An 18,255-nucleotide genomic window follows, 5' to 3' on the forward strand; every position below is an offset into this window, starting at 1 on the left:
TTCAGCAGCAGAAGTCAGTACTTCTGCTGAAGCATTTTGATCTTCATCTCTACTTGCCAAGGTTGTGGGAGATTAATGAGAGGTAACTCCTGCTTGCATCTCAGGAATTTGGAAAGGCACGCCTTGAGAAGGCATTGGGATTTTTGCAGAGCGGTGAAAAAGCTTCCCCTAAACTTCTCAAACAGGGAAAAAGGTGGCACAGCAGTCATACCAAGTTACATGGAAGCCAACAGGATTTTAAGGAAAATGTGTGTTAAGGTAGAGGGAGGAGCAAAATCCTGGAGTTGACCCCCAAGCTCCATGAACATTCTGTTAGTTACCGAATTCTATTCCTGGGCCTTCAGAAAAGTGAAACTGAATGACACTGAAGGATCACTGGGGTGTCCTAAGCTCAGATAAAATAAGGCCTTATGAAATGCAGATGAAGGAATATTTAATCAAGTCACAGTCAGGTAGGAATGAAAGGAAACCGTGCCAATTTATCCAAAATATTAAAAAACAACAACACAAAGCAACAAGCCCACCACACTTGTGCTGAATTCAGGAGCTATTCACTGTCTTCTGGAGGAGATGCTAAATGTTTAAGAATACCTAGGAGATGCCTAGAACAAAGTGGAATATCCTGGAGCAGAGCTACAGCTCAGAAAATCAGGGAGGAGAAGATTTTGTCCTTCCTAAATCTGTCTTCTTAATATGTAAATATTTCACTTGAAAAGAGGAATTTTTCCTGGCAAGCAGAGAAATAATCTGGTTCTGACTTGCTTTCTGTTTTGCTGCTGGTTTTGCAGAGCCTCACGTACTTGGAACGATAAAACCGGAAAACGTCAGGTGGCAAGAGGATTCACATTTCCAAGACATCCCGTCTGGGGCTGCTGATGAGCCTGAGATGTCAGAAATTGAAAAGCACCAAGAAAGGCAAGTTCCATTTGTATTTGTTGTCTACTTGGCTGTAGTAGTTGGATGCTGTGGGAATATTAATGGCAGCACTGAGAAAATGGGAAACTGACACTGCACACCTCTGAGCAATGAGAGCCAAAAGGCAAAGACACAGTCAGTTTTCTTGTAAAAAGTGGGGTTTTTTCATAGAAGGCTTTATTTGCATCCGGTGGAGTAGAGCTCTTCCATGTACACCATTTCTCTGAGGCACTACAGCTCTAACTCATGCTCAGGGCATTTGATAGGACCTTTGAGGATGCTAAAACCCCTTTGTACTTGTCTAGGTGTCTTTCTCTACCACGCACAGAAAGTGCTCGAGTTTTCTTCTTCTCCATAGATGACGAACGCCTAAGAGGTACGACACAACTTGTTCAGCCCCTTTTGTCTATTTTTCCCTTTTAAACCCTTACAGGACTTGAGTAAGGAGGAAAAGATGCCTCCTGGTTATGAATGCTCTGTAGTCAAAATTTTCCATCCTTTCTTGTCGCCAAAGTTGTGGTAGAATCCCATGAGACAGTCCTGGTGCACAACAAAGGCTGAGCAGCTTTCTGCCTTTCCTTTCTTTCAGATAATTGCCTCATAGCGATAGGAACTTGTAGAGCTTAGCAAAAAAATAGTCACCAGACAGGTTACCGAGACATTTGGGATCCTTTCAGGTAGGTCTATCTCCTTTAACTTTTTCCTGTCTTTCTGCTGTTACCATTAGGAATGCCGAGTGTTCTTGTCAGCCACATATGTCCGTGCGGTTCTTCATCCTAATGAATCTGGGGCTTTCTCTTCTGAAGCCAGTGAATTTTCTATTTAAAAACAAAGGCAACAACAACAAAAGAAAACATACACAGCCCCCAAAAATTACACAGGCCACCAAAACAATTGCTTGTTCTATTTTGTAGACTATAGTCTCAAGTCAGGCTTAAATGACGTTCCTTTCTTGAGACTTGTTAGATAACACTGATGAAATGTATGGCTGTGTTCATACAGTTACTGCCCTGCAATCTTCCAGCCCGTCTGATTTGCAGGGTGTGTTAGAATGGAGATCTCAGCCCTTGGCAGGCAGCATTCTTGGGGCAGCTGTGGGATCCTGCTGCTGAGCATTTCATGAAGCAGCTGCTGTTTCACTGCAATTTAGATTTCAGCATGTTCAGGGAGACAGCTGCTGCCTTTCATATTTCTTAGTACACCAGGCTGCAGTAGGGAACATTTCTGTTGGAGCCGACATGTGGTGGGGGGCAAGAGAATAGGAGGGACGTGAAGAATAGAGCTGCTGACTTGATCGTTGTGTTGTTCATTCATGATTGTTGGGAGCAGCAGCAGAATCAGAAGGGTTGAACCCTATTGATTGGTGTTGTGTTTTGTTTTGTGCAGAGGGCCCAAAGTTATTTTTTGTAGATCCGTAGAGCTCAGTGAAGACAAAGTAGGTTGGGAAGACAGACGTAGATTATTGCTCGAGGTGAGTATGGAACATCTGTTCCCTGGTAACTGTGGCTGAATGCTGAGCATGGGGAGGGAACACGGCTATGGATGTGCATGCAAAATTAATTCAGGACCTCCAGAAGAGCCTGAAGCTTTGTAACTGTCAGGGAACAAAAGGTTGTTAGTATACTGGTGTGTGTAACATGATGTTGTGATGTCCAGCCAAGTAAACCACTGCATCTCTGTATGTTACAGGAGCAGCTAGCTAACTAGATGTAAGGGAAGTGTTTAAGAGGAACAGTGAATTTAGAGACTTCTGCGAGTAGTGGATTCAAAAACTTCTCCTAGGAATATGTTAGATCTTCATTAATTTCTGGATCGTCTTAGGAAGCATAGGAATTTCATACAGAAACTGAACCCAAACTAATAAACCCTTTCTTGAAAAGAATTGTGTCGTATTTGTTCCTTGAAGAAGTTGCCCAACAACATTACCTTTTAAATCCTTTCAAGGATCTAACAAGAAAAAATATTGGCAAACCCGGTTAGGCAGTGTTTCTGAGCTGGCGCTGATGCTCTCGGGTTCCGGGGAGCCACGGGAAGGCTCCAGTCCAGACTGTCCGGTCAGGCTGGGGCCATTGAGCTCCGGCTCGGCCCTGGAGGCTGTGAGGGCAATCAGCAATGTCAAAGGCCTCCCAGACCTGGGCCAGGCTGGGCCAGAGCAGTGCCCCCAGCCCTCCAGGAGCCTACGGGCTCTGCCAAGCCCAAAAGGACACTGCCCCCTGCCCAGGGGGCTTGGCCTGACAGCCGTGCCCAGAGCAACAGAGCTGTCACACTCCCCGCTGGTTCTGGTCACTGTCAGGCACGAGCAACGCCCGTGGGTGCCCTGGGCAATGCAGGAGCAGCACAGGGGAACTTGCCAGGGCCTGGGGAAGCACAGGGGTCGGCCTGTACAGGACGACACAACACGCATGCTGCAGGAGACAGAGACAATGGCAGCGGGCATGAGCAGCTCTGTGGGGCTCTCAGCCCACAGCATCGGCCCCAAGGGCTGCTCTGTCCCTGCCTGCGTGCCTGGCTGATGGGCAGGGCTGGAGGCCTTGGAGAGCAGCGGCCATTGCGGGCACGGGGCTCCCACCAGCTGCTCCCTGGCCCAGCTGGGCCCCACTTGAGGAGGAAGGAGGCTCCCAGCCCTGGCCTGGCTGAGCAGCTCCTGCCTCCTTTGGCCTCTGCTCTGGGCCCCACACTGGCCACCCCGACAGCCCCTGGGCCAGGCTGTGGGAGGGGCTGCTTTGCCCTCACCTGGCTCCCTGCCATCAGAGCCCTCCTGCTCCCTGTCACACATGGCGGCTGTCAGCGCCGAGTCCCTGTGCAGGCTCCACAGTATCCAACTCCAGGGACCAGCAGCCACAGAAGCCCCTGGCATGCAGCTTCTTCCTTGGGAGACACCGGCAGCCCAAGTATATCAAGGCCAAGATTCAGCTGGGCCATCGATCCTGAGGACAGGGTCCATTCCAGACATGCTGGGCCTGACTGCAGGCGAAGCCACTCTCGCCAGCAAGGTCAGGCCCCAAATGAACCCATCTGGTCATGGAGTCACAGTGACAGGATCAGCAAGGCAAGACCAAGGGCAGAGAGGTGCAGGCGCAGGGAGACACCGTCCCACCAGACTCCAGACGCAGGCACTCCCACCAGCAAGGCCGGGCTTTAAGTCCACCTGTCTGGTTGAGGAGTCACCATGAGAGGAGCAACAGCACACCATCAAGGGCAGAGAGGCCCCGACAAAGAGACACCGTTGCCAGCAGCCCGCAGAGTCAGCTGCCCCCCCCGCAACATCGAGCCTCAAATCACCCTGTCCAGTCCAGGAATCACCAGGACAGGAGCAGGAGGAGGACAGCAAGTGCTGAGAGGCCCAGGCGCAGGGGGACACCGTCGCGGACGTCGCGCTGGAGCAACCGCTCCCGCCAGCCACGTCGGGCCTCAACTGGGACCTCCAACAGCAGCACGTAGTGTCATCCTCTCTTTCTAGTCCATCCGCTGTCATCAGTGAAGGTGAGAATGATCTGTAGATTTCAAGATTTGCAGGTTTGTGAGAAAACCAAATAAGCTGTTGACATTTCAATGATTCTTTATTTCTATGTTACCGTGTATTGTTAAGTGAAAAGTTACCTGAAAACGTAGCTAATTAAAAAGGACACTCATTCCTGCTTTTAGACAGATAATTCCCCGCTGCTTACCCTTGAACATGAACCAATCCTTAATGGCTTGGATACGTTTAGGGAGACATGAAGAGCAAGGTGGCTCTTAGGGAAGCTGTCCTTGAAAAGGACATGTACTGAGTTGGTATCCTTAAACAATCTCATTTCAGAAAAGCCAAAAGGAAGAAGAAAGAAGAGAGTGAGACACTGCCTCAAGCGTCTGAAGAAATCAACTGTGATACTGCTGGTGATTTAAACAACGTGCTTGGATCGTCAATGAACAAACTGAACAACAAAAAGACAATGGAAATACCCTGGGACAAAGAGGTTGCACAGGACTCTGCCTTAGAGGGCCCCTTGGGACATTTGCCAGAGAATGACTGCCCTGAATTAGGGCAAATTTGGGAGGAAATTTCCAAAGGCATCCCTCTAGGCAGATTCAAGCAGCCCCTTCCCCAACTGGTTCAGGAAAAGATTTCTGTTGCGAAAAGTGGAAACAAACAGTTTATTTAACAAACAAACTATTTACAAGCATAAACATTTAAAAATAAAAACAGTAAAATCATTTGCTGTTTTGAAGAGATTGCAAATTCAGAAAATCCTTTTCATGAGGAGGAGCTTGGATTGCTCAGTCTTTTATCAGTACTGGGAAATGCTGCGTCCTGGGCCCCAGTGGGCCACAAGCATGAGCTCTTGATGTTTTTCTGCGTTTATCTCAAACACTCTCTCTACATACAGTTAAGGAACTGGTCCTGTAACTTACACAGGTTTAGTAGGTTCCCTGACAGGACATCACCACATGACCTTATACATTCCAATATGCAAAACAACTCTTCTTGCTTAGCAATTACAGAGCTTCAAGCTCTTCTAGAGGCTTTGTCCTGAGCAACTTCATTAGGTCCCTCTCTGCTTGGCTCTCGAGCCTGTCCAGGTCACTCTGGAGGGCAGCACAGCCTTGTGGTGCATCAGCCCCTGCTCCCGCTTCTGTGCTATCAGCAAACGTGCTGAGGGAGCGCTCCGTCCCTTCTGCCAGGTCACTGGGGAATAAGGCAAACAAGACTGGCCCCAGCACGGCCCCCTGAGGTCACAACCCTCTGAGTTTGGAGCTCCACTGTCCACTTCTCCACCTCACTCTCCCTGAACTGCCTCAGGAGCATATTATGGGAGACAGGGACAAAGCCTCGCTGAAGCTCCAGCTGACAACTCAGCCACTGCTCTTACCCACACAAACCCAGCCAGTCACTGCAGCAGAGGTGACTATGAGATTCCTCAAGCATGATTTTCCTTTCCTGCTATTCCAGAGCTTTGGAGATGACATCCAGGAGGGAGGTGTTGTGTCACCTGCGGGAGATGGAGGAGAGGCTGATGGGCCTGCAGTTTCTTGGCTTCTTCTTGGTGGCCTTTGGGAAGACTGCAGTGATGCAGGCTTTCCTGCAATGCTCATGCCTCTCTCGTGAAGCATCACCTTCCCTGACTGGCTGAGAGAGCGCCCAGTGCCGGGGCCAGGAGCAGAGATTTCCCTTGGCCCCAAAAGGGAAGGCTGGGCTCAGGCCGTGTGTCAGTGCGACCTGACACCGGGAGGAGAAGGTAAGGCAGGGAAGCAGCTGCCCAGGGACCAGAGGGGCCCCACACCTCGGGCCTCTGGGCCCTTGCTGCAGGCTCACCAGCCTCTCCCTTCCCAGAATCAGCGCAGGAACATCCAGAGGAGACGGCGGTGTTCCTCAACGCGACGACGGGAGCAGAAGGCGGACAGGAGCAGGGCTCACGCAGGGCTGACCAGGGAGTAGCACCCTCATGGCTCTGGGCATGTCCTGCAAATTCCCCACACCCTTCTTCCCTCCACAGAGAGACAGGACCAGCACCTCGAGGACACCGTGGTGTTCCTGGACAGGGACTCAGCGCTGACAGCCGCCATGTGTGACAGGGAGCAGGAGGGCTCTGATGGCAGGGAGCCAGGTGAGGGCAAAGCAGCCCCTCCCACAGCCTGGCCCAGGGGCTGTCGGGGTGGCCAGCGTGGGGCCCAGACCAGAGGCCGGGGCAGGCAGGAGCTGCTCAGCCAGGCCAGGGCTGGGAGCCTCCTTCCTCCTCAAGTGGGGCCCAGCTGGGCCAGGGGGCAGCTGTTGGGAGCCCCGTGCCCGCAATGGCCGCTGCTCTCCAAGGCCTCCAGCCCTGCCCATCAGCCAGGCACGCAGGCAGGGACAGAGCGGCCCTTGGGGCCGATGATGTGGGCTGAGAGCCCCACAGAGCTGCTCATGCCCGCTGCCATTGTCTCTGTCTCCTGCAGCATGCGTGTTGTGTCGTCCTGTACAGGCCGACCCCTGTGCTTCCCCAGGCCCTGGCAAGTTCCTCTGTGCTGCTCCTGCATTGCCCAGGGCACCCACGGGCGTTGCTCGCGCCTGACAGTGACCAGAACCAGCGGGGAGTGTGACAGCTCTGTTGCTCTGGGCACGGCTGACAGGCCAAGCCCCCCGGGCAGGGGGCAGTGTCCTTTTGGGCTTGGCAGAGCCCATAGGCTCCTGGAGGGCTGGGGGCACTGCTCTGGCCCAGCCTGGCCCAGGCCTGGGAGGCCTTTGACATTGCTGATTGCCCTCACAGCCTCCAGGGCCGAGCCGGAGCTCAATGGCCCCAGCCTGACCGGACAGTCTGGACTGGAGCCTTCCCGTGGCTCCCCGGAACCCGAGAGCATCAGCACCAGCTCGGAAACACTGCCTAACCGGGTTTGCCAATATTTTTTCTTGTTAGATCCTTGAAAGGATTTAAAAGGTAATGTTGTTTGGCAACTTCTTTAAGGAAGAAACAATAAAAACTGCTGATCTGTAAATTTATTTTTTTGCTCTCACTTTTCTTTTGGCATCCTTGTGCTTCTTCCAGCATTCCTGAAAATAATGAAGAGTCCACATATTATCAGAAGTCTCTAAATTCTCTGTTTCTCTTAAACACTTCCCTTACATCTAGTTAGCTAGCTGCTCCTGTAACATACAGAGATGCAGTGGTTTACTTGGCTGGACATCACAACATCATGTTACACACACCAGTATACTAACAACCTTTTGTTCCCTGACAGTTACAAAGCTTCAGGCTCTTCTGGAGGTCCTGAATTAATTTTGCATGCACATCCATAGCCGTGTTCCCTCCCCATGCTCAGCATTCAGCCACAGTTACCAGGGAACAGATGTTCCATACTCACCTCGAGCAATAATCTACGTCTGTCTTCCCAACCCTCTTTTTCTTCATTGAGCTCTACAGATCTACAAAATAACTTTGGGCCCTCTGCACAAAACAAAACACAACACCAATCAATAGGGTTCAACCCTTCTGATTCTGCTGCTGCTCCCAACAATCATGAATGAACAACACAACAGACAAGTCAGCAGCTCTATTCTTCACGTCCCTCCTATTCTCTTGCCCCCCACCACATGTCGGCTCCAACAGAAATGTTCCCTACTGCAGCCTGGTGTACTAAGAAAAATGAAAGGCAGCAGCTGTCTCCCTGAACATGCTGAAATCTAAATTGCAGTGAAACAGCAGCTGCTTCATGAAATGCTCAGCAGCAGGATCCCACAGCTGCCCCCAGAATGCTGCCTGCCAAGGGCTGAGATCTCCATTCTAACACACCCTGCAAATCAGACAGGCTGGAAGACTGCAGTACACTAAGTTTATATATATGCCTGCATGGATCAAAAATGTTCGGTAACCTATCTAGTGACTATTTTTTTGCTAAGCTCTACAAGTTCCTATCGCTATGAGGCAATTATCTGAAAGAAAGGCAGAAAGCTGCTCAGCCTTTATTGTGCACCAGGACTGTCTCATGGGATTCTACCACAACTTTGGCCACAAGAAAGGATGGCAAATTTTGACTACAGAGCATTCATAACCAGGAGGCATCTTTTCCTCCTTACTTAAGTCCTGTAAGGGTTTAAAAGGGAAAAATAGACAAAAGGGGCTGAACAAGTTGTGTCGTACCTCTTAGGCGTTCGTCATCTTTGGAGAAGAAGAAAACTCGAGCACTTTCTGTGCGTGGTAGAGAAAGAAACCTAGACAAGTACAAAGGGGTTTTAGCATCCTCAAAGGTCCTATCAAATGCCCTGAGCACGAGTTAGAGCTGTAGTGCCTCAGAGAAATGGTGTACATGGAAGAGCTCTACTCCACCGGATGCAAATAAAGCCTTCTATGAAAAAAACCCCACTTTTTACAAGAAAACTGACTGTGTCTTTGCCTTTTGGCTCTCATTGCTCAGAGGTGTGCAGTGTCAGTTTCCCATTTTCTCAGTGCTGCCATTAATATTCCCACAGCATCCAACTACTACAGCCTAGTAGACAAAAAATACAAATGGAACTTGCCTTTCATGGTCTTTCTCAACTTCTGATGTCTCAGGCTCATCATCACCCTCAGAACTGCTGTCTTGGAAATGTGGATCTTCTTGCCATGTGACTTTTATCGGTTTTATTGTTCCAAGTATGTAAGGCTCTGCAAAACCAGCAGCAAAAAGAAAGAGTAGTCAAAACTAGATTATTTCTCTATTTGCCAGGAAAAATTCCTCTTTTCAAGTGAAATATTTACACTGGAGAAGACAGATTTAGGAAGGACAGAATCTTCTCCTCCCTGATTATCTGAGCTGTAGCTCTGCTCCAGGATTTTCCACTTTGTTCTAGGCATCTCTTGCACGTTTGGCCTTACCTTCTTTGATGCCCAACTCCTCTGTGTCTGCAAAGAAGGAAAACTTGAAAGCACTGGGCTCCTGAGTTCTGTCGTTTTCAGGCAAAGGTACCAGACGGTCGTCTGAGGCAGAGTCCTGCACATCCTCTTTGTCCCAGGGTATTTCCATTGTCTTTTCTGGCTTACTCTTTGAAGATCCAAACAGGTCTTTTAAATCAGCAGCAATATCATAATATATTTTTTCAGACACCTGAGGTTGTGTCTCACTCTCTTCTTTCTTCTTCCTTTTGGCTTTACTGAAATGAGATTGATCAAGGATAGACACTCAACACATGTCCTTTTCAAAGACAGCTTCCCTAAGAGCCACCTTGCTCTTCATGTCTCCCTAAACATATCCAAGCCATTAAGGACTGGTTCACGTTCAAGGCTAAGCAGTGGGAAAACAGCTGAGGCTGGAGTCTAAAGGCAGGATCGAGTATCTTTTTTAGTTAGCTATGTCCTTAAGTGACTTTTCACTTAATACACAGTAACATAGAAATCAAGGTATTTAGCACAGATTTCTGATGCTTTTCCCACAGACCTGCAAATCTCAAAGTCCCTGAATTGACCTTTCTCATGTTCAGTGAGGTCAGAAAATTGCATGCAGAAAAAAGATGGATTGGAAAGGAAAGATGACACTACATGCTGGTTTTAGTGGTGACAATTCCTATTCTATGTTTATGGATGCTAACTATGAGCAAAAGCAGGGAGCACAGTGCCTGTGGAGAAGCAGGCCACATAACTTTCTCAGTCTCACCTGAGAAAGTGGTCTGGGAAATCATAAAGAGGAATTAAAACAATCCTCAGAGACAGAAGACAGCCCTGCAGGTGCTGTTTGTCAGTTTCTTGTTTTCTTGCAAGAGAAGGTCGAGGGGTGGTGTACCCCACTGACCAATGATGGTGATGTGCTGGTTTACTAACCAATAAGAGTTTTACCTTTCTGTACTTTCACTTATCGGTCTATAAAAGAAGATCTGAGGTAATAAACTTTGCTCTCCTGTTCAACTCACAAGAGTTTGTATCGTTCTTCTCGCCGTTCCCAACAGAGCGATGTATGTTGATTTTAGCAACCACAGTGAGAACTAAATTAAAATCAGAGCAATCTGCATAATTTCAAACTCAGTCTGTTGCTATAACCATCTTTCTATGGGATGAAACACCACAATTCCAGTTACCAAGCTGTAACAGTACCTCTCCTTTTTTGTAGCACTTGGTTTCCTTTCAAAAACTGCATGGTCCTCTCTTGTTGGATCATAACGGAGGGCATTAATGTCTCTATAAAAAGAGAAAGGAACATAAACACCACTGTACATTCTAAACGCCAAACTGAAAGCTACCTCAAACTTTTACAGTCAGACTGGAATTCACATTTACCAAAAAAGTGAATTTTTTGATTCAAAAAAGTGAATTTTTTTGCTCCAAATTGATCCAAAATGTAACTGGCAGTTAGAAAGCACCCTCTAGTCAGTGTCTGGGTCAGGAAACATAAACGGAAGTGCATTTAATCAAACTGTGATGTTTCAGATAAAACACAGCCCTCACTTGTGTGTTATACAGTGAGTTTATACCTGCATCTGATCATCTCTTGAGGAACTACATAAATACAGCTATCCATATAGATGTGGATATATTTCTTCTAGTACAAACACTGCATAAATTCAAATAGTCCAAAAGGAGCAAAAAACCCAAAACAACACAGAAACCCCTTATGCCCATCTTCCAAAATTCAAAATTTCAGGGTCTTTCATCTTCCTTCCTAAAAAGCCTTAGCCTTCCTAAACCTCCTTTACTGAGTGGGTGATTCATACTTGAATTTCTTCACACTCGTGGCTGTTTTATTTGGCTTGGGCTGCTCCAGGTTGATATTCAGGAGGCTTCCCAGTATTTCCAGATTTTTCTTTTTCTCCGCAGCAAGCTCCTCTTCTTCATCTGCCTTCAGGCTGTTTGTCTCCGCTAAGAGAAAAATAAATACATTCTATTTTCTCTGCTAGTCCAGTAATGTAGGATGCATAACATTCACTACAGTACTAGACAAGCTCACATCTATGAACACATCACTTCCTTTATCTTGAAGCTACTTAAAGGTTTTCTGCCTTGCACTGTAGAAAGCCTTTCATTAGAAATGCCATAGGCATCTATTTCATGGCAAAGTCAGAGCATTTATTGAATCTGTTCCCTGCTTGCATCACACAAATGTGCAGCTCCCCTGCTGCTGACAGATGCTTTACATAAGATCCCAGTAAAGCAGGAAAGGCTGTTGAAAGGCTCTATGGCTACCAGTAACCAGGAAATGTGATCAGCTTTACCTTCTTCCTCACTGTCACTCTCAAGGAATCGAGCATCCATGCGGAACCTTTCATCGGTGCCAAAGCGGGATTGCAGCTCCAGGAGCTGAACAAATGAAACAGATGCTATTTAAGCACTGGAGAAGAAAATCATCATTCAGTAACTTTTTTTTTTTATTATAACAATGGCAACGTACTCTTTACCTTCAGCTTTTGATGCCTTTGCCAGTAATTTTTTTGTATACAAAGATAACAGTGTCAAAGAAACTCCTCCCACTTCCCACCACACATTATGTCCTTCCTTTAAGGGAATTCTATTTTAAGTTCATAAAAATCATATTCAGCAAGAATGAAATTATATAGGTAATGTTCTTCTGAAGTGGTGTTATGGAGACCTACAGGAAAACTAAATTAGAGTAATGGCTTCACTCACTTTTTCACCAGCTTTGCCTTCAAACTGAGGCTTAATTTTGAATCGCTCATCGTCCGTATCCTCTTGCTCATCTTCACTGCTATCAAACAGTCTGCCCGAAGGTTTGGGAGCTGACTTCTCCTTTGTTACACGAACAGAAAAGAAGAGAAAAGCAGCTGTTCACATAAATTTGAGATTGTAAATCAGTACCAACTTTGTTTGTCTGCTCTCCAGTTTAGCTGAAAAAGCAAATTCCTTGCACAACCAGCTCTCTTCCTGATCCATGTGCTTCAAATCTTACCTTGTCCACACACCTTGTACAATTCTGCTTTACAGTTATGACTACTCAGTTTTGCCATAGGCAAAATACCCATGCAAAGGGAAACTCAGGTGTTACTATACGAGATAGTTCGGTATAAAAATTCAACTTTCTGATTATGTCATACAGATTTTTTCCCAGTAGCACTTACTTCTCCATGCATATTTCCCAGACTTGCATCTTTTTTCAACATCTCATCCACTTCAGCTTCGTCTTCCACATCAGAATTGAAGATGATGTGTTTGTGCTTTCCTGCTGGCTCCCTATCCTAGGAAAAGAGTCAGCTGTCAAGTCAAACATACCAAATACCTGGTGCACTCAGACATTACAATCTGAAAGACATTTCCATGACACAAAAAGGGGAATCTGCTATTCCTCTTGCAACTCTCCAGGTATTCCAGGGAGGAGGTATGTAGCATTTTATATACTCTCAAAAGAAAACTGGCAATGTCATCAGAAATTCCATTTGAATTTGAATCCAATTATGATTTTAAAACATCTTACTCCATATATATTAATTACCCTCTTCCTTGTACTGTGGACTATTCAGGTAATTTGTAATTACCAGATTTGAAAGAGCTCCTTGAATGAGTTTCTTCTGTAATTCCCTTTCTCTGTGTCTCTCTTCCAGAGCTGCCAGCCTCCTCTGGTTGTCCTGGAGCTGTTTTTCTAGTGTACTGGGCTCCTTTGAGGCAGCAGCACGAGGACAAAGCTCCTCATCTTCCAGAAGGCTTGTGTTCCCATTCCCACCTTTATCATCCTCACATTCTGGACTTTTTTTGCTTGTATTCCTCTTTAATGTTTTGGAAAGCAGTTTTGGACTCTTCAGCTGCCGTTTAACATGTTCCTGGTCCTCTGCAGCATCACTGTCCGTGTCACTGCTTCCATCACCCTGGTCAGTACTGGCAGCAGCAGCTCTGTGCTCTGAATTTTGGTCTTGCAGAGAACTCACAACTTTGTTCTTCCCTTGCAAATGAGGCCTGGAACCAGGCTGAAGTCTCTGACCTGCTGAGGAGGCAGCAGCTGACAGCTCCTCATGCTGTTCACAAGGCACTTTATCTGTCTTTTTGCTACTAACTTCAAGTGAACAGAAGGGATGGTTCTTTGGCTGATTTTTAGATGACTCCTCCCCACAGTAATATTTACAAGCTTCAAGTCCTAAACTTTCTACAGACTTCTTCTTTAACCCAGTGCTGTCCTTACTTAACTCTTTTATACGAAGGGACCCCATTCCTCTGAAGGGCTGATACTTCAAATGTGAATTATTTTGTCCCTTGGAGCCTTCCTTAGCAGCATCCTCCTCCCCTGCTATAATATCAGCCAGCACATCTTCAGGGCAGATGGGTTTTTTTTTAACTGCATGAAATTTAGAAAGTTTTGATTTATTTACAGTATTATCCTTGCAATTATCTTCATTGCTGGACTGACAAGGAGTCTGTTCACTGCCTGACCCCTCTGCAGATGTCACAGTGTTTTCTGTAGCCAATGCTTTTAAGCTCTCCAAGGTAAGGTCTAAGCGGTAACAGTTTCGCATCATGGACTCATAATCAGAGCTGATTTCAGACTCCCCTTTCTCAGACTCTGAACAAGAGCTGTCACTATCACGTGTCTCTGTTGTACTGCTGGCTGCTGAATCCTGCAAGGCAGTAATTCTGGATTTTTTAGTTTTCCCTTTTCTTTCAATGTGTTCATCTTTTAAACTGTGAGTTTTCAGTGAGGAGCCATTTACAATGCCACATTTTTTTTTACCTAATTTTTCTTTTCTTTTCACCTTTCCCTGTTTAGAGTCTTCCAGAGTTTTACTTTCAGCAATAATTTCATCTGTATCTGCTGAATCATAACCATTATCACACTCCATAGTCTCTTTCTCTTTGTTACTTCCTTTCATAGCTTTCTTTGTGGCATCCAAATTGCTTAAAGACCAGTGGCTACTGTATTTTAATTGAAAATTATCCCCAACAATTTCCAAGTGCTCACTTTCAGTCTCAACACTTGTATCAGCTTTCTGGCTTTCTGTCTCTCTCTTTACCATTGCTCTGATCTCCTCTTCAGAATCAATGTCACTATCAGAAACACTGGTATTAGTTTTGGCTGTAACTCCATTAGCATTGCTTTGATCTGATAATAAACCCCTCACTGATATTTTTCCATCCAGTCTGCTTGCTGAAGGTAATTCCAACTCCTCACTAGGTTTGGGTTTTGATCTTTGGAGGAGCTGTGGAGAGTCTGTGTGTTTTGGATGTGATGGGCACCCAGAGGACAGAGCTGCTCCATTCAGGGCCTCACTGCCCAGCTGCCTCCGTTTTTCCGGTGGTTTCCTCATCCCAGGGAATTCCCCTCGCCTCTTCCTGGTCGTGCTGTCATCTCCCCCTTCCAGGTTCCAGGTGAGCTGGGATACAGGAGCTGCATGGGCCAGGTCTGGCTCCAGCTTCCTTAGGTTGTGGCAATACTTCGAGGGGTCATATTTCACCACGTTAGTCTGAGTTAAGGATTTGAAAGACCCCAATTCTTTCAGCAGACTCAGAGCTTTATGAACAGACTGAATTCTGCAGGAAAGGACAGCAAAAAATCCTTTTTCATGTCATGACCATAAGCCTTTAAGCAACTGAATGCGGTGTAAAACAACTATTCAAGTCACACAAACTTACTGCAGGATTTACTTGGGAGATTCACTAAATTAAGCCTGACAGAGCAGTAAAAATTACAACTGTCAAGCAACTGTTTTTCCATATGACAAAAGAAGGAGGGGAATTGTGTTCAAGGCCAAACAATCAGAAAAGGATATTTTATTTTTTTGTTGATTCCTGAGGTGCAAGATGGGCAAGACTCTGCCAAATTTTCCAACTACCCATTTCTAAAAGAAAAGAAAAATAATCAGTGTTAAAAAAAGAGAGTAGAAGTAACTCTGGAATAAAACAAATATTTATACTTGAATAACAAAAACACAAATAAAGAACCACATGTGACTAATTTTTTTTTCTTTATTCTCTCTAGTGAGCCCTACCATACAACTTGGCCAGGCTTCTTCTCAAAAACAAAACCAACCAAAAAACTAAATTTCAACAACCTACAAATAAAGAGTGATAATAAAGAGCTAAATTGCTTTGCAAGTACTGTTTTTAATACAGGGTTTCTGGCTTATGAATTAACATTGGTACCTAAAAAGACAGGATCACAATTATTTTGCTCTTTTCCCCCCTTCTCACAAAAAATAAATTAAATCCCTCCTAAACCATTCTGTGCTTAGCAAACAGTTTTGAAAACTTTGTGGTAAATACAAATTTTGTTGTTTAAATTTGCATGTTGAGTGACTTTATTCTTACCTTTGTAAGCATGTGCAGACCCTGATCCTGTGCTGAAGCCCATCCCCGTCACCAAAAGTTATTATGTGGTGCATAGAAATAAGTCACATATTCCCTTTATAAGCTTTTAAGGGTGACACAACCATATTCCCAATATAAATGAGAAACAAAGCATTTCCTCATTTCACAAAAATTTCCATTTTTTTTGTGAGCATTGAAATGAGCATTTCCTCATTTCAGAAGTAGACAATATGATCATGATTATTTCCAGTCATTGCAAAAAATGACAGGAGCATTCTCCATGTTTACACATGAGGTATTTCCTCAGAGTACTTTTCACAGCTTGGACTGTCACCCTTAATAATTAAGTTTCTTTACATAAAGCATAAATTTGGCATGAATTCAGATGCAATGAGCTTGCTTTTTGTCATTTTATTTCTCTTATATCTCTACCCCCACCATACCTTATGATCTGGCACCTCTGTACCTGGTACTGCTCTCATCTGGAAGTCCACAACTCCTGTCTTTTTCAGCGATTCCAACAGATCCTTTTGGTTATTTCTCTGTGGTTTTTCCTTCTGCAGCTTTGCTTCCTCCCTCTCCATGGCCAGCCTGTAGCAGAAAGTATAACACACATAGAAAAAAGTGTGCCCAGAACTGGAGCTGACAGTGATCCCGTCCCACCAAACAGCAACCACTCACTACTCAGGGAATTAACACTCATCACCTTTGAGGGAATAATGATGCAAAATGTGTTACAGCATCAAACATAAATCAACAGCCCACAGAGTCTATAAAAACACAAACAATAAGAGTGTACAAGATTGTACTGTTGTAATATTATCAGATAAGCAGGAAAAAAAGTAGTTTTAGCAACAAAGCGCATTCAAAAAGACTGATTTCTACCTGTGCAAAAAGCTTTCTTTGGCCAACTCAATTTGCAGTGTCCCCCCTTTCCATTTTGTTTTATTTAAAATTGATATGCCTGCAAAACAAAGAGATAGGAAATGAGTATTTATACATTAAAAAGAAAAAAAAAAAGCACATCACAGACTTCACTAGGTCTCTTTCTATGGCAGCCTGAGGTTCCCTTGACATGACCTTATACCTGATTGCTCACTTGGCTTAGGGCTGTAACTGAAAGGACCAATATGCAAATCTTCAACCAGAAGGTTCACATCCAAAACTGAAGTTCCCACTCCAAAAGTGCCTAATGGCAGCATTCCCCAGATCCAGGGGCACACTGCAAACAAAGCTTTACATCAGCTACTCTTCTGGGTTTCCTCTCACATAATTCAGTTTCAGTGTTTCATAGACCTGATGAAAGCATTTGAAGCACATGTCCTTTTCATAAAAGGCTGAGAACAAACAAACAGGGTGCCCAGGGAAGCTGTGGCTGCCCCATCCCTGGAAGTGTCCCAGGCCAGGCTGGACAGGGCTTGAAGCAGGCTGGGATAGTGGAAGGAGTCCCTGCCCACAGCAGGGGGATGCAATAAGATGATCATTAATGTTCCTTCCAAGCCAGACCATTCTATGAGTCTCTGAAACTCACAAATCACCTACTTCAGTCACAAGGAATCCTTTCAATCTGCTCACAGCAATTTCTGAAAACTTCAGCAAAGCAACTTCCATAAAACTGCAGCTAAAAGAAAATAAAATCAACCTGACAAGAGAATGAAAAAGGCTCTACTGTGACCAGAACTGGACATGACAACATGAGATGAGTTACCAGCAATATAACTTGGCTCAAAAACATAACTAAGAAAAAAACAAAACAAAACACAACAAAAAAATACCCAAAGCACTTACACTTTCTCAGATCTGCATCAGAAATGTTGACACTGATGTAAGCAAAGGTTTTCGTAGGATTCCCTGATCAATGACAAACATTAAGTTAATTTCTATGTAGTTTCATCATTTCCTTTAAAACTAAATGTCTCTGAAGCAAAAATTCCATTTCATGCCCCAAACAGAAAAACAAATAACTTTTAAAAGATGAAAGAAAACTATTACCCTGATCATCTTTTCTGGTAATAATCTCTGCCTCCAAAACACGCCCAAACTTGCCAAATCTTTCTTCCAGCTCAGCCCTGGAAACCGTATGGCCAAGCCCTCCAACATACAAGCGTCTGGAAACCTCTTCCTTCTCCATGCTGCGAAGTCAAGGCGTCAGAACACACACTCTGTTCCTCTGCAAGGAAAAAAAACAGTTCAGTGACACTCACGGAAATTAATGTGATTACAATAACGGATCAGGGACAAATCAGCGCATTAAAAAGCCACGAAGAACCTTATGAGCAGAGCACTCCTTTGACTGGCAGCAGGTCACACGCGCTGTCCCAGCGCAGCGACAGCAAACCCCGCGCTGCTGCAGGAAACCAGGCTTCAGGCGTTAGGGTTTATTTAAAACCCTGCACCTGTATGCGCGAGAATAAGCGCGAAAGTCTCTTTACAATATAACCCCAGAGTTCCCTATGAAGGGACCCCGAGCCGCCCACAGCCCAGCCCAGCCCAGCCCAGCCCAGCCCAGCCCAGCCCGGTCCGGTCCGACACAGCCCGGCCCGGCCCGACCCTCCCGGGAGATGAGGGACCCCCGGCCTGAGGGGCGCCAGCCCCGCCACCCCCGGAGGTGCCCCTGGCCCGGCCTCACCGCCGCCATGTGCGAGCCCCGCAGTGCCACCACTTTACCTTCCCCCTC

At 45.7% G+C, this 18,255-nt stretch overlaps 1 protein-coding gene across 2 annotated transcripts; it reads right to left on the bottom strand.

The window, feature by feature from the left end:
• Positions 1–7,048: 7,048 nt before the first annotated feature.
• On the bottom strand, positions 7,049–18,237 carry NOL8 (nucleolar protein 8). 2 transcript variants are annotated; one of them, XM_058845253.1, is made up of 17 exons: positions 18,208–18,237; positions 17,571–17,748; positions 17,367–17,429; positions 16,464–16,542; positions 16,022–16,169; positions 15,041–15,109; positions 12,821–14,728; positions 12,407–12,523; positions 11,958–12,077; positions 11,546–11,630; positions 11,048–11,192; positions 10,431–10,514; positions 9,222–9,496; positions 8,885–9,011; positions 8,508–8,578; positions 7,732–7,814; positions 7,049–7,420 (listed from the first exon to the last, which is right to left on the bottom strand). In XM_058845253.1, exons 2-17 carry the CDS (start codon positions 17,707–17,709, stop codon positions 7,367–7,369), a joined length of 3,567 nt encoding a protein of 1,188 aa, XP_058701236.1. In that variant the 5' UTR covers positions 17,710–17,748; positions 18,208–18,237; the 3' UTR covers positions 7,049–7,366. The 2 variants fall into 2 exon arrangements, with proteins under 2 accessions (XP_058701236.1, XP_058701237.1); XM_058845254.1 differs by lacking the exon at positions 18,208–18,237 and adding an exon at positions 17,848–18,072.
• Positions 18,238–18,255: the final 18 nt, after the last annotated feature.

Source organism: Poecile atricapillus, chromosome 9, assembly GCF_030490865.1.
Source record: "Poecile atricapillus isolate bPoeAtr1 chromosome 9, bPoeAtr1.hap1, whole genome shotgun sequence".
Lineage (NCBI taxonomy): Eukaryota > Metazoa > Chordata > Aves > Passeriformes > Paridae > Poecile > Poecile atricapillus.